The sequence below is a fragment of the Varanus komodoensis genome, unplaced genomic scaffold, assembly GCF_004798865.1.
Source record: "Varanus komodoensis strain SLA01 unplaced genomic scaffold, ASM479886v1 scaffold41, whole genome shotgun sequence".
Lineage (NCBI taxonomy): Eukaryota > Metazoa > Chordata > Lepidosauria > Squamata > Varanidae > Varanus > Varanus komodoensis.
The window spans coordinates 8,589,443-8,603,809 of NW_025335954.1; the positions used below are offsets into that span (position 1 = coordinate 8,589,443).

Below are 14,367 nucleotides of genomic sequence, written 5' to 3' on the forward strand. Positions count from 1 at the left end.
GTGGGCAGGAGACAACAGGATGGTGTTCAATGTGGATAAGTGCAAGATCTTGCACTTGGGGCATAGGAATAGGGGTCATAAGTACAGGTTAGGTGACAAGTGGCTGGAGAGCAGCACTTGTGAAAGGGACCTTGGGGTACTGGTTGACTGCAGGCTAAACCTGAGTCAGCAGTGTGATGCGGCGGTCAAGAGGGCGAACGCCACTCTTGGTTGCATAGCCAGAAGTGTGGCTTCTAGATCGAGAGAGGTATTACTACCACTGTACATGACATGTGCCCGCAACTGGAGTATTGTGTTCAGTTTTGGGCCCCTCATTACAGAAAGGATATAGCCAGGTTGGAGTCAGCGCGGCGTAGGGCCTCAAGGTTGGTGGCCGGTTTGCAGGGGATGGGGTACAAGGCGAGACTAAGGGAACGGGGTCTCTTCAGCCTGGAGAAGAGGAGACTCAGAGGGGATATGTTGGTGACATACAGGTATGTGAGGGGATGTCACATGGAGATGGGTAGAGACCTGTTCTCCCCTGCAGAGGAAGGCAGAATGTGCTCCAACAGAGCAAAGCTCAGAGAACCGAGCTTCCATTTGGATGCCAGGAAGCACTTCCTGACAGTCAGGACCCCAAGGGTGTGGAATGGGCTTCCACGGGAGGTCGTTGAGGCCCCATCGGTGCGGGTGTTCAAGGATAGGCTGGATGTCCACATGGTGGGCATGTCGTGAGCAGATCCGGCTGGTGCCGGAGGTCAGACTAGATGGCCCGGGAGGACCCTTCTGACTCACTCTGTTTCTATGTTTCTATGTAACCTGCCCCTTCAAAGTGCCTGGCAGCACCTTAGTGGACCTACCCATACCTGACCAATATTTTAAAATTTCTTTCGCGCACGCAAATAAGTGTATTTTCCCTCTTCTTTGCCTCTTTTATGCCAACAATGCTAGTTCAACAAAGTTCTGGGCGTCCTTGCACATGGCCCCAGCCAAGACCGGATCTTCCCTCCTGGTATGATCAGGGAACAGGTCATGTTTGTGCTGTGGGGACAAAGAGGATTGAAAAAAAAAAAAAAACTAGTTTTGCACCAACAGAGTTTGTTCCTTGAGTACAACTGAGGTAACTTGGATCTGGGATCATGCTGGCCAGTTCCTGAGTAAACCAACTGATACAGACCCTTTTGATTTGGGCTGGTGGTGGCATGGGATGGAAACCTGCTACTGCCTCAGGAGGGAAGGGCCCATCCCACCACCACTGGCTGTCCCACTGTAGGGACTTCACATGGTGGTAGTGGAGAAGCCAAGACTTCAAGAGCTGCAGGGTGTTCTCTGCCATGCACACAACTGCAGCACCGTGCACCTGTTCTAGTCAGTGGCAGCAAATTCTTCTGTGCTGTCCCAAACCCCAGGAATTAATTTCTTAGCTCTTTCCATTCTGTTCATCTTCCATATTGATTGACCAACTATATTTCACCTACTTCATGTTTCTCTCCCCCCGCCCATCATTTTATTCACAAACAAAATTCTGAAATACAGGAAGAACATGAGCCAGAACACAGTGTGACTTTATTACTTTCCATTAATTGGAAAAACTGACCCTCCTATTCTAGGTTTTTCATCATGTAATGCAGAATCGCAGGACATCTGCCAGTAGGATAGGATTTTAGAAACTAGCTTTAGTTTTGGGATATGTTCACCCCTCAACACTTTGGGAAAAATGTAATGGCTTTCCTTGAATTGACCTTCCTGACAGAAGGGAGGGAGATTCTTTGACCTAACCTCCTATGTCTCTTTCCCTTTCCACCCTTGTAGGCTATTTATGTCTTCATGGCCTTGTCTTTCTGCCGTGATGAGGTCACTTGGCTTTGCCGACACAGCGAGCATGTCAGCAAGGGCAAGAACCTGGAGGAATTCACTGACAGGTACTGAGGATGGGGCGGGGGGTCCAAGACAGGAAGGGGGAGTGGAGGTGGGGGGAGCAGGATGCCATCCAGCATGCTGGCCACAGAAGGAGCCAGCCAGGGTGGGGTGGGGACTCGCAAGGTGTAGGGTGAGTGGAACCAAAGGAGGACAGAGTTCCTGCCTTCTTCAGAGATATGAGGTTGCAGAGGCTGAAGTTGTTTTGGCACCTGTATGGCGAGCTGCAGCTGCCCACATTCTCTGTACGGCTCAAGTATTAGAGGTACCAGAGGTGTGTCTTCCTTTATATTCCTTCCTGTAACATAGACAACTGCTTCGGACTACCACTCCCATGCACCCAGGCAGGATGGCCAAGGGTTGTGGATGATAGAAGTTGTAGTCCTAATCATTCGGCAGGCATTAGGTCACCTGCTCCTGCTCTAACAGAAGGTTGCAAAGGGATAGCAGAAAATCATCTCATCTTTTCCTTAGGGCAGAGATTTCTGCAGTTCAGATCAGTTTGCGCAGGAGAAGGAAAGGAGGCACTTAGCCAGGAAACTTCGAAAGTATTTTTGATCAACAGTTATTGATGGGAGGGCACCCAGGTTTCATGGTGGAGAGCCATCATGGGTGATCTTACAGGGATCAGTTGGATGAGGGTTGGGCAACTTTCAGAAGTCTGCGGGCTGTTTTTGCCTCCTGGAGCCCATTCAAGGCGTGGTGCATTTACAGCTCGAAGAGCTATTGGATGACCTTCCCAGGCCACTCCTGTGGCTCCCTCTAATGCAGACTGCAAGTTCCTGTAGACCCTCCAGGCCTCCTTTATGTCTTTTGTTGAGCCTCCTTGCAGTGAGTGCTTCGAAGTCCTCTGGCTGCACTTGAGATCCTCAGATTCGCTTCCTTGACTAAGAAATAGCCTCCATGGCTCACATTTGGGGGCTGTGTGGCAGTGGGAGAAGTTGAATTCCTCCAGCATGGGGCTGGGAGGTGTTTCATCTGGACTGACCTGGCAAAGGTGTACATGTTTGTGTGTGGAGGAGGATGCAAGGCAGCTTTCTTCCAGCGAAGAGAACCTCACTCCGGGTGTTTGTGTTTCCCCCACCCTTCTGCTGCCCCTTCCCCAGCTACCTGGCTGAACTGCTCTTTCTGATGAGGAAAATCTGTAATTTGATCCGCAAGCACCAAAAAGTCCTCCAGCGCTATCATGCACAGTACTTGTCACACTTTGATGCCCAGGTGCTCAGCAGTGCCATCCAGGTAGGGAAACTGCAAGAGAGAAGAAGGAAGAGACGTACCTGTTGGGCTTATGTGGAACTCTCTGAGAGCTTCCCATTGCATTAAGTCTCCTTGGTCCCGAGGGGATGTGAAAGAAAGGCACAAATGGCTAGGAAAGGTCAAGATGTTTGAACCAATTTTCAGGGATAAAGCCCCTGATCTGTACACAGTGGGACCTTATAGATTCAGTTCCTGGCCTATTCAAGGAAAAGAATTCCAGATTACAGGTGTTGGAGCAGTTTTCCATTTGAGGTTTTTGCTTGCTATTGCTAGTTGCAGCTAGGGCCTTGCAGGGATGCTGCTGGCCCGGGATTGAAAATACTGGTTTAGATCAGTCTGGCTTAGCAAAAGTCAGCCTTGCAAGTTCTGCCATGGCACAATAAGGCAGAAGATGCTCCGCACACCAGAAACTCGAGAACAGAGTGAAGAGGGATCATTTCATCCCCCTGAAGCTTGTTTTTAAAAAATCATGTGTCTCTTCTCTGTCTGAGGGCACAAGAGGTGAAGTAGAGTTGAAACCATTGAAAGAATCTGGCTCATTAAAATCCAGTGTGAATAAATGACATCCACACAAATAAGCCATTGTCACCTCTCTGAGCCCTCTTGCTTCTCGCAGGACCTGACTGTGTGCCCAGAAGAGGAGTCTGTGATTATGTCATCCTTTGTGAGCTCACTCTCATCCATAACTATCAAGCAAGGTAAGTCTTCTGTCAGCTGGAGGTCGCCGTGTGCGCGCGTGTGTGTGTGTGTGCGCGCGCGAATGTGCATGCATGTTTAATTCTCTTGTGTTTAAACACCCTATTTAATTCTCCCCATATGAGAGTAGCTCAAATGGCATACCACAAAAGGATTAGATTTTTGCTATGAGAATTTGCTTTGCCATTCTGTGCTAATCCTTTTATGTTAGCGATAGGAGAGGGTGAAAGAATATAACTTCCTGATCAGCTCTCTGGCCTCTTGAGATCTGTCTGTGAAAACTTTCACGTACATATTTTAAACTCTGTGCAGACTTGACTGGATGATGAGGGGGCAGGAGCCAAGCTGCTTGGCTGTATATTTAGCAGAAATGGAACCTGCTTCCTCCAGGAATAAAGGAATTTATTGTGCATAACAAGGGCAGTATCCTGTGTAGCACTAGTGGTAACATAAATTAGATTTTGCTAGCATAAGCTTTGATCTTGTTTGCTGGTGCAATGGGTGTTTTGGGAGAAGTCGTTGCACTGGCTAATGCTGTTGGCATTGCATTAGATGCAATGTGAACTATGTAGTGCTGAACAGGTTACTGCCTCCAGTCTTGAGAGAGCCGCCAGAAGAAAAACCATTCTATGTATGTGGTTTATCTTCCCGCTTCAGCCCTAGATTTTCCCATCTGTAAGGCCTACACAGTGGAAGAGAATCCTGTGGCTTTTCCTAGTTTTGACTTCATTCATGCTTTGTTTGCAGTTGAAGAGAAGAAGAAATTTGATTTCAATGCACTTCGGCTGGATTGGTTTAGGCTGCAGGTAAAATCCCCTGCCAGGTTTTGATTCGGCTCCACACTCTGCCCCCTGGGACACCCTGGTCAATCTGGCTTCCAGCTTGTTTAGACTGCTTGCTGCTTATCTGGATTTTGTACTCCCAACTTGGGGCTATCACAAATTGTGGCTCGGCTCCTCCACCATGGAAGGGAAGCCTGGCAGAATTCTCAGTAGACTTCTTGGACCAACAGGCAGTATAAACAGGAGGGTGTCACAGATCATTGACTGGTCTTTGTTTATCTCTGCTTATCTCTTTCTTCTAAAACCAGTCTTCCTTAGAATGTGGAAGAGAGAGAGAGAGAAACAGAAAGAACTAGATAAAATGCACAAGTCAGACGCTCCCTTTCCCTGTGTGTTAAGTTTAAATCTCCTCCAACTTTCTCTGCCTGTTGGTGGGGAAGTCTGCAGAATATTTAGTGGTGCCAGGCTGCTCTCATGTGGTGAGGGTAACATGAAGCACTAGTATATGTATCAGTGCATGTGATGTGTCTGCCTATCTAGCCACTTATGGATGGGGCCATCCCTCTGTCGCAGTGTCCCCTGGAAGGGAAGAATCTAGAGACCTCTCAAATGTGATCTCAGGCTGCATTTTTGAGCAAACTCTCAGACTTTTTGCCTGTCAGCCTTTTGTTGGGTTCCAGATACAACCCCATGTGCATCAGATTGACATTTCTATCCAGTCTTTGCTTCCCTGCTTTTTCAGCTAGCCCATCCATTGGGAAGGGCTGCCATTGTGGTTAAGGAGTTCTTCCCCATTCTTCTTAGCTGTCCCAGGGATAGTTCAGGCCCACAGATTTGACATGGATAAAGTGTAGTGGCTAGTGATAACTTAGTGTGGGAGTGATCCATCATGGAATAAATATTTGAAAGCTTTCTGAGCATCCAGTTAGCTCTTCAAATGCATTTCTGCTCACTTAAGACAGTTTACGCATCCAAGTGGGAGTTGTGTGTTGGTTAATCAGGTGATGAACTGGCCCAGTCACCCTGCATGTTACAGTAGTCTTGCCCCACTCTAAATATTTAGGGAGAAGGGTTAGTGGGAACAGCTTCTTTCTTCCACCAGGCATATACCAGTGTCATGAAGGCCCCGTTGCAGCTGCGAGAAAACCACGACATCGCCAAGGTGATGAACCTCATCATCTTTCACACTAAGATGCTGGATTCCGTGGAAGAGCTGATTGTGGAGACATCAGACCTCTCTGTATTCTGGTGTGTACTTGGGGCAGTGGAAGACAATCCTGACAGCAGAACAGACAGTGATCCTCGAGCACCAGTGTCTCATACCTTGGGACTCATTTGTAGCAAACATGGCAAACAGCTTGTTTACCACTGCTATAAAAATAGGAAGGAACGGACAAGAGGAGATCACTAGAAGTCTCTGTCGATGGTGCTAAGTGCGGAAAGTCGCACATCCAGAATATGTAAATCATCGCTCAGAGCATTTTCATTCCTGGGCCTTTCCACACGAGACATTTATTGTACACTCATGATTATTTATAGTTTTTTAGATGACTTTGTGGCCCTGCAGTTTCACTTCTGGGTCCAGTCAGTGGTTTCAGTGAGGTTTTTTTAAAGATCAAGGAAAATGAGGAATTTATGCTCAAAACACAAGATACCACTTTTTCCACTTGTGTATTTACACTATTCCATTATACTGTGTTGCTAGCTAGAGATTATGTAGTAGAAAAACAGGAAAGGTAACGCTTTGTGTATTGTGCTCAGGTCTCAATCCTGTGATGAAACTGAATGTAGTTACAGCAGGCAATTAACAATGGATTAACTTCTTTTTGTAGAAAATCTCCCTCTGTACTTGCTGAAGTAATTGTTCACAAGTTTTTTGAACCAATTTCTCTGCAATACCCATGTGGACTAGGAACTTAATGGGTTTTTGAAGGATGAAATCTTACTGTACCTTTCATGGCCACATTTGCTCATGGTGATTGCAATTTTTTACTAGACAGATTGCAGATTTCCTGCATGTTGCAAATGACAAAAGTTGCATGCAAAAGATTCACCACCGGCTCAGATTGTGCTTTTGTGTGCTGTTGGAAACCTTCCGAAGTTTTATTTGGAAGGTGTCACATCAATCTCAAGGTATCAGCCCCATGTGCACAATGTAGGAAAACTACAGGCTATTGTAAACCACGTGGATGGGTAATTCATCCTGAATGGCGTTCTAAAAGTCCATTAAATAAAAGCACAGAACAGATGGCCTAGTGCAGGCATTATGATTTAAGATTTGGCTCCAAGTTTCTTATGGTTCTTACATTCATCCCAGCACACATTGGTACCCAGGAGCATGTGCAGTTGGATGCTCCTTCTTGCCATAAAATCTGGTATCTCCAAACCTTTGACAGTTTCTACGTGCGTCTCCTGGAGAAGTTATTTGCATCCACCATGGAGGAACCGTCTATGTTGCGCTATGCCATTGTGTTCCCACTTCTGACAGCCGATTTCAGCCATGCCTCCAACCCTTTGTGCCCTGAAGAGGTGTGTATGCATTTGGTCATTGTGAGGAAGGGGAGCAGGGTAGAAAAGAGCTAGAGCTAGAGGTAAGCAGCTGCAGCCCCACTGAAAATGGAAACCATGGCGGGCAGGTGACCTTACCGGGCTGCATCACAGGGTGGCTTTAGAGCCCATCTGTGAATATGTATACTCTTTCAGAAGAGTAATGTATTATTCCACATCAAGGTAATCCAGGTTCTAAAACCAAAAAATGGGAATGTTCTTCCCTGTGTGGATTATGCAAACCAATTAACTATGCATAGTTTATCTTGTTTAATTACTTTGTTCCATAATTCAGCCTGCAGCCTATAACATAATTACTAGGAAGTTTACCTTATTAAACATAACAGTAGAAATGTTGTTAGACCTCAGTCTTGTGCTCAGTTACCCAAGAGTAAATCCCATCCACTAGTTCCAAGCCACACAATTTGTCCATTTATCAATGTGCTGTATGCTTTACATAGCTAAAGGATGCCAGGAGCAAGAGCAGGTCTTTACAAAGCCACTCTTTTGTCCCTGTCTTGTGACAACGAACTAGAACATGCTGTGGAACTTCTTGCCAAGAAAGGCTTGGTTGGGATTCCCTTTGTTGTCCTTCTATAGTAGGCAAATACATTTTTATTCAAGCAGGTCTGTTTCCAGAGGGATTAATAATCAACTGGTACCCTTCCTTCCTTCTTTCCTTCCTTCCTTCCTTCCTTCCTTCCTTCCTTCCTTCCTTCCTTCCTTCCTTCCTAGTTTATCTGTTTTTCCTCTTATGTTTTAATTGAAAGGCCAAGTGTGGTTTGTAATGTTGTGTTATCTGATCCAAGCTGTGTGAACAACCATGGTTTATTACATGAGCATCCCATGAAGAAAGTTCACGGTTTGGCAGTGATCTGCAGATTGCTCATGGTTATCTAGCCAGGGCATGTTATCATGCCTGTGTTCAGATAACACAATTACCTCCATTTCAGCAGCAACCCACATCAACTCTTCAATGTGGGTTATTGTGTTGTCTAAACTCAACGTTTGCTTTTAATTTAGATGTTATTGTTGAGCATCTTGAACATCATTCATCAGCAGAAAGGCAGGATACACATTCTGTAAATGACCACTGTGGGCTGCTACCTACAAGCAGGTGTGCAATTGATAAGAATGGCATCTCAGGTACATATTTCTTTCCCCACTCCAGCTCCCTCACCTGCGGAACCGTGCCTTGGGACTGTGCAACAACTTCCTGGAAGAGATTGCTCGACTTGCTTGCACATACATCCTGGATGCTTCTGCTGAGCATTGCAAATTGAGCGAGCAGGTATGGAGCCATTACCTTCATGGGTGGTTGGAACTGGGCATAGGGGGCTGATGGAGGGAACAGAGAAGGGGGCACTGGATCAGTGGCTAGTCCAGTTTCTGAAAATAGGTGCAAATCAATGGCAGGGGCAGGGGCAAAGCTAGTGACCAGTTCAGTCTTTTCAGGCAGCTGAAGCTGATGTCTGCAGTGTCAGTGGGGTGATGTATCCAGTGGCAAGACTGGGTTTAGTGGTGGGGGGTCCAGTGGAAAGGACCTGCATGGTTCGTCATATGGCTGGGAGAATTTGATCACGGCAGCAGTAACATCGAAGAAGCCCTTGGAAATGTGCCTGCCACACTGCTGCTCTTTGTGTATAAATGGCACCCCAAAGCCTAAAGCCAAGTGATACCCACGGAGCATTTTAGAGAGGAATTATGTGCGAGCATGGAAAGAGATGGTCCCATTTGGGCAATTTCATATCTTCCAGCATTGTGCTGCTATTTCTTGCCTATGTGCCCTCCTGCCCCTTGAAATCTGAGTCAGAGGCCCTCCTCCAGGAGCCATCCTTGAAAGAGATCAGGAGAGTGACTACCCAGAGGGGAGGGCCTTCTCTGCAGTGGCACCCCAATTGTGGAACATGCTCCTCAGAGAGGTTCACCTGGCACCAATGCTTCTTTCCTTTCGGCATCAGGCAAAAACCTTTTTATTCTCCCAATATTTTAATTGTTAACCTGTTTTTTTTAGTGGTTTTATATTTTAACATTGGATGCTGTGCAACTGCTACTCTCATTTCTATTTTTATTCCATTTTATTAATCTGTTGTAAACTGTCCTGAGACATCTGTGAAGGGATGGTCTACCAAAGTTTTAAATACATACATACATATTTTCAGGATATGAGGTGCCCTCAAAGGAAGGGGGCAGCATTTGGAAGGAGAATATGCCAGGAATGGGTTGGCTTACATATTACTCGGTGCCTGCAGTTGGTTTGGCTTCACTCGCACCTGGCTTTCTGTACCTGCCTGTCTCTGCCCTCCCCAGTGTCTCACCCACTTGGTTACCATTGTGTTTGTGACACAGCCACATGATGCCCTTGTCTCTATCACCTTCCCAGCTCTTGCCCAAGCACTGTGCTGCCACCATCAGCAAGGCCCGGAGCAAGAGAGCCCCCAAAGCATCGGCCAAGAAAGCAGAGCCAGAGAGGGATAAGCCTGGGGCCGAGAGCCACCGGAGGGACCGCTCGCTGGTCACCACGTAAGGTCACGAACCTACATGCATGGCAGAGATTGAGTTCATAGCAGCAGCACTGAACTGACAAACTTTTGAATATATTTCAGCCTTGCATTTCTGCTTCAAATGAGATCTGAGGCCAGATTAAGTTCCTGACTTTGGACGATGTGTCCTATGAATCCCCTAGGAAGGATTAGAGGAATAGAAATTGTGGGGTGGCTTGTGAAGGCCCTTATTGATCAAGGTGGGCACAATTCTCATCTTGTTTGGGCAGCAACAGGAAGCCTTGAGTCTGCAGACTGGATATAGCCTCCCCATTCCATCCGCCACTCATGTTGTATTTCCCCCATCGCTCTCGCTCTCTCTCGACAGACAGGTAAATAGAGATGCAGTGGAGGCAATCAGTGGCTACTAGCCTTGCTGGCTGTGTGCTGTCTCCTTCACCAGAGGCGGCCTGCCTGCATGCACCCTCTGCCAAGAAACTCGGGCAGGCAGAGGCCTTGCACCCATCTTGCATAAGGGATCCTGTGTGCAGCTGGCTTGCAACCATGTGTATGAAGTGCAAGACCTTTCGTCTGATCCAGCAGGGCTTTTCTTAGGTTTCTGTGTTCCATGCACCCTACAAGGTACACACAGAAGCTTTCTAGATGAGGGATTTTTTGTGCATCCATCATTCTTTACTCATGACAGTTACAGTTTCTTTAGACCACACATCACAAGAGTAACGCAGTAACTATTTGTGACAGTGAAAGGGGTTGGGTTTTTTTGCTTGTATGTTCTACTGTTCTAGTAGTCCACAGTGCCACCTAAAAGTTATATAATGGAAAAGTAGGAAAGCAAAAGCTTTTCACATATTACTATTATTACCTTTTTACTTCATCTTTCTTCCTCTTGCAAGGGACCCTCTTTGCATAGTGCATGATTCTTTGAGGAAATTGAATGTAGGAACAGCAGATTAACAGCCTCATGTAGAAAAGTTCAGAGTCTCCAGGATTGGCAAGCAATAGGATTAAAAAAAGGACACATCTGAAGAACAATTTTTATCAGTTAAATATTCAGAAGGTGGTGGAGGTGGGTTTTTCCTGCTGAAAAATCCACTTACATCGAACCTTTTGGTTGCTTCTGGAATCTGGATTGTGAAGTGCTTCTTGATGTGTGTGTCTCCATTGCCAAACAATGTCATGGATTTTGATGATTTTGACCCAGTATCAGTGGTTGTTTCTCTCCCTCCCCACAGCCTGGACAAGCTGCACCTGACACTTACTGAGCTTTGCTGGACCCTGAACCAAACAGCCAGCTTTGTTGTCTTTGAGCACACTGTGACTCCGGTGGAATACCTCAACAGCCAGCTGGAGATCCGCCTCGGCAGGTATGGGGTGGGAAGACCACAGCTGAAGTGATAGGGCAGTGACGTGGGGTCCACAAGAGCAGAGGGTACATGTGGTACATCAGCCTTCTCCACATGTTGTAGACCACAACTCCCATTGTTCCAACCTGCACAGCCATGCTATTACATCTCCCCTCAGTCTTCTCTAAGAATGCCCAGTTCTTTCAATCTCTCCTTCTTTGCCCATGAGAGATTTTTCCATTTACCGTCTGAGTCAGAGCATGCTTCATGCTTTTCCTGACATACATGATCTGAGAACTGGTCTGTGCCTCCCTTTCCCCTTCCATGAGACAGAAACGAGCAATGCACAGGCCACATGTGGTTCCTCTCACCCACTTTTCAGCCACGCTGCTGCTGCTGCTGAACTTGCTGTGGCAGCAAAGCACAGCAGTTCTGCAAGCAAAGAAGGCATGCGTGCCATTCTCTCCTTGTCTGTGAGCGGAGCTGTGCTCCCATTGCACCTGCTGGCAAGGTCTGGGCTCCCTTTCAATTATGGAGGAAGTAAGAAATAATGGTTTTGGTATTTTGATTTGGATTTTTTAAAAATTTGTATATCCGTATTATAAAGTTGGATAATATGAATTTTGAATTGTCTTTGTTATAGAAATACCACAGATAACAACATATTGTCTATGTGCCTGGTCAGTACTGCATTGTGTGTGAACTGTTTTGAGCAGGTAGAAGCAACCTGGGGCTCTCCAGGTGTTTTGGACTAGAATGCCCATCACTTGCAAGCAGCATGGCCAATACTAGTGGACCATGGGAATTGTCCAGGTTGTCCAGCACACCAGGTTGCCAACCCTAATTTTGAGTATAGCAAATGCAGAAGGGTAGTGCAGAAATAAAGAGAGTGGAAGTGGTCTGGGAAGATTCCTTTTCCTGAGCTGAACATGCTACAGCCTAAGAAAGCTTTAAGCATCTGAATGAAGAGCAAGTGTGGTCAGGTTCATGCAGGTTAATTAGTTGAGCAAAGGAAAGCAGATCCTCAAACGGTGCTAATCTTTAAAGCTGCACTGGTTGTCCAGCAGCAGCTGCATTCAGCCCATGCAGCTCTGCTTGACTTTGCTTTTGGCACCCAGCTGCAAAGCTCAGATTTTTGACTCCCTTAATGGCTGCATTTCATTCCCACACATGCAGGTGGGAGTGACCTACATTCCTGAGTCCATCACCTGGCCATCCACACTCATTCAGAAAGCCCCTTAAGCTATACAGCATAGCACTGTCCTGGGGAGACGATGGCTTGAAGGATAGACACGGACTGATGGCAGCTGAGAGTGTGGATGCTGCCACTTTGCTGTGCTTCCTTTGGTCTTGTGGGCGGGGGTACTTCCAAATGCCTCTCACATCCCCTGCTCCCCGTCCCCCAGATCCTTGGTGCGGCTGGCGAAGCTAAACCCGAGCTCTCCGGAGTTAAGCCGCCCCTCGGAAGTGCTGGCAGGTGTGCAAGCCTATGCCACTTCCTTGCTGTCACTGATGCACCGTGTGGGGATGGATGTCGGGCGCCTGCTCCGTGGCGTGCTCCTGCAGCAGACCCAGCCGCTGGATGTGAACGGCGAACAGACCCTCACCACACTCTACACCAATTGGTATGAGGCAGAGGCAAGAAGGGGACACTGGGGCCACAGTGCTCCAGAAAGCAGGGTGCAATCAGGTTGCAGACTCATTCGGTTGTGGTGGGGTTGCTAAGGCTCGGCCCTGGAATATTTGCAGTATTCATAAAGAGAGTTCCTCTGAGCATGTGCAGAGGGCTCTTTACAACCCAGCATTCTCCGACCCTGGGGCCTTCTTGTTGTGTTGAGCAACAATATGGCCTTGCTGGCTGCTGTCAGCCATTCTTATTATTTATTGGCTAAAAAAGTAAATATTTGATCCTGATTTATTTATCTATCATGTTTTATATTTAATGGATTTATTATTCATGTGGTTTATTGTATTTGCCACATTTATATCCTGCCTTTTTCTCCATGATCCTGAAGTGGTGCCCATGATCCACCACCTCCATTTTATCCTCACAACAACCTTGTGATGTAGGACAGGCTGACTGTCAGTGACCAACCCAAAGTAAGCTTCATGGCTGAATGAGAACTTGAGTCAAGGCCTCCCCAGCTCATCACTTTAGCCACTACACTGCAGTGGCTCATAACAGAATAACCATGCTGGCTGGGGATGTTGGGAGTTGTATCCCCAAGCATCCGTAGAAGTGCCAGGTTGGGTGGGGGGCTAACCACTGAAAAACGGCATTCATACCACTAAGGTGGGGCTGAATCTTTCTGTCCTTCCTTCCTTCCTTTGGGAGGGATATGCTAGCACTAAGAGAGGGAGGCAGGGCTGGATGTGACAGCCATTCATGCCATTGCTATGGAGCAAAGTCCTCCGAGCATGGCTTCCCCACTCTTTTCCTCCCCCTAACACATCTGCCTCTACCAGTTTGAGAGTACAATACTGAACCTCAAACAGGTTTTCTTTGCTGCCTCTTTCCAGGTACCTGGAATCGCTCTTGCGCCAGGCCAGCATGGGCTCCATCATCCTGTCGCCAGCAATGCAAGCCTTTGTCAGTATACCCAAGGAAGGGGAGCAAACCTTCAGTGCAGAAGAGTTTTCTGATGTCTCAGGTATGTGTGCACCTGCGAGCACCTAGGACTGAGTGGCTGCAGCACCTCTTGGTGTGAGGTCAGCACCTCTATCAGGAGCTGAGCTGTGCTTTTGAGTGGTTTTCCTTCAAGGTGGCCTTGGACCTTGTTGCCCAGTGGCGGCTGTGAAATCTGCAAGTGAGTCTGACTTCTTGGCGCAGGAAAATTCTGAGTCCTCCAGGGTGGGGTTAGCTGATACAGTGAAGAGACAGCGAATGGGTTCAGATGACACAATAGCCCACACTCAGAGGCTGAGTATGAGTTGAATGCAGGTTATCACTGAACTGTGGGTTTGCCTGCAACCGTTCTCAACCCTTGCATGTGAGTTATCATGCTGTCTGAGCCCAGGGCATAGCAAGCTAAGAGAGGAGCGAGCAAGGGAAGATGGGAGTTGGGGCTGAGGAAGTCAAGTGACACAGGGCTTAATAGTATAGCCTTACCTGGATGTTTTGTATTCACTTCCAGAATATTCAGGATTGTGATTTGATCTGTTAGCCATATAATAATCAGGAGACCTACGGTTTATGCCGTGCCAAAAACTCTCCTAGTGTAGCTTGCAAAGATGAGAAATAAGATAGTCTCTGTCAGTGTTTTTTTTGTATAAAAAAAAAAAAAAAAGGTGCCAGAACTCACATCTTGGGGTCACACTTTTACACAATGGTTGCCACCGGCA

General features: G+C 47.0%; 1 protein-coding gene across 1 annotated transcript in view; it reads left to right on the plus strand.

Moving 5' to 3' along the window:
- NCKAP1L (NCK associated protein 1 like) overlaps positions 1–14,367 on the plus strand; it is a 76,532-nt gene that overhangs the window by 22,822 nt on the left and 39,343 nt on the right. The window contains exons 12-22 of the mRNA XM_044443207.1: positions 1,792–1,901; positions 3,003–3,135; positions 3,770–3,851; positions 4,597–4,655; positions 5,734–5,879; positions 7,028–7,160; positions 8,350–8,469; positions 9,562–9,701; positions 10,915–11,046; positions 12,432–12,650; positions 13,546–13,676. Coding sequence (XP_044299142.1) covers positions 1,792–1,901; positions 3,003–3,135; positions 3,770–3,851; positions 4,597–4,655; positions 5,734–5,879; positions 7,028–7,160; positions 8,350–8,469; positions 9,562–9,701; positions 10,915–11,046; positions 12,432–12,650; positions 13,546–13,676 — 1,405 coding nt within the window. The remainder of the gene's footprint in view (positions 1–1,791; positions 1,902–3,002; positions 3,136–3,769; positions 3,852–4,596; positions 4,656–5,733; positions 5,880–7,027; positions 7,161–8,349; positions 8,470–9,561; positions 9,702–10,914; positions 11,047–12,431; positions 12,651–13,545; positions 13,677–14,367) is intronic.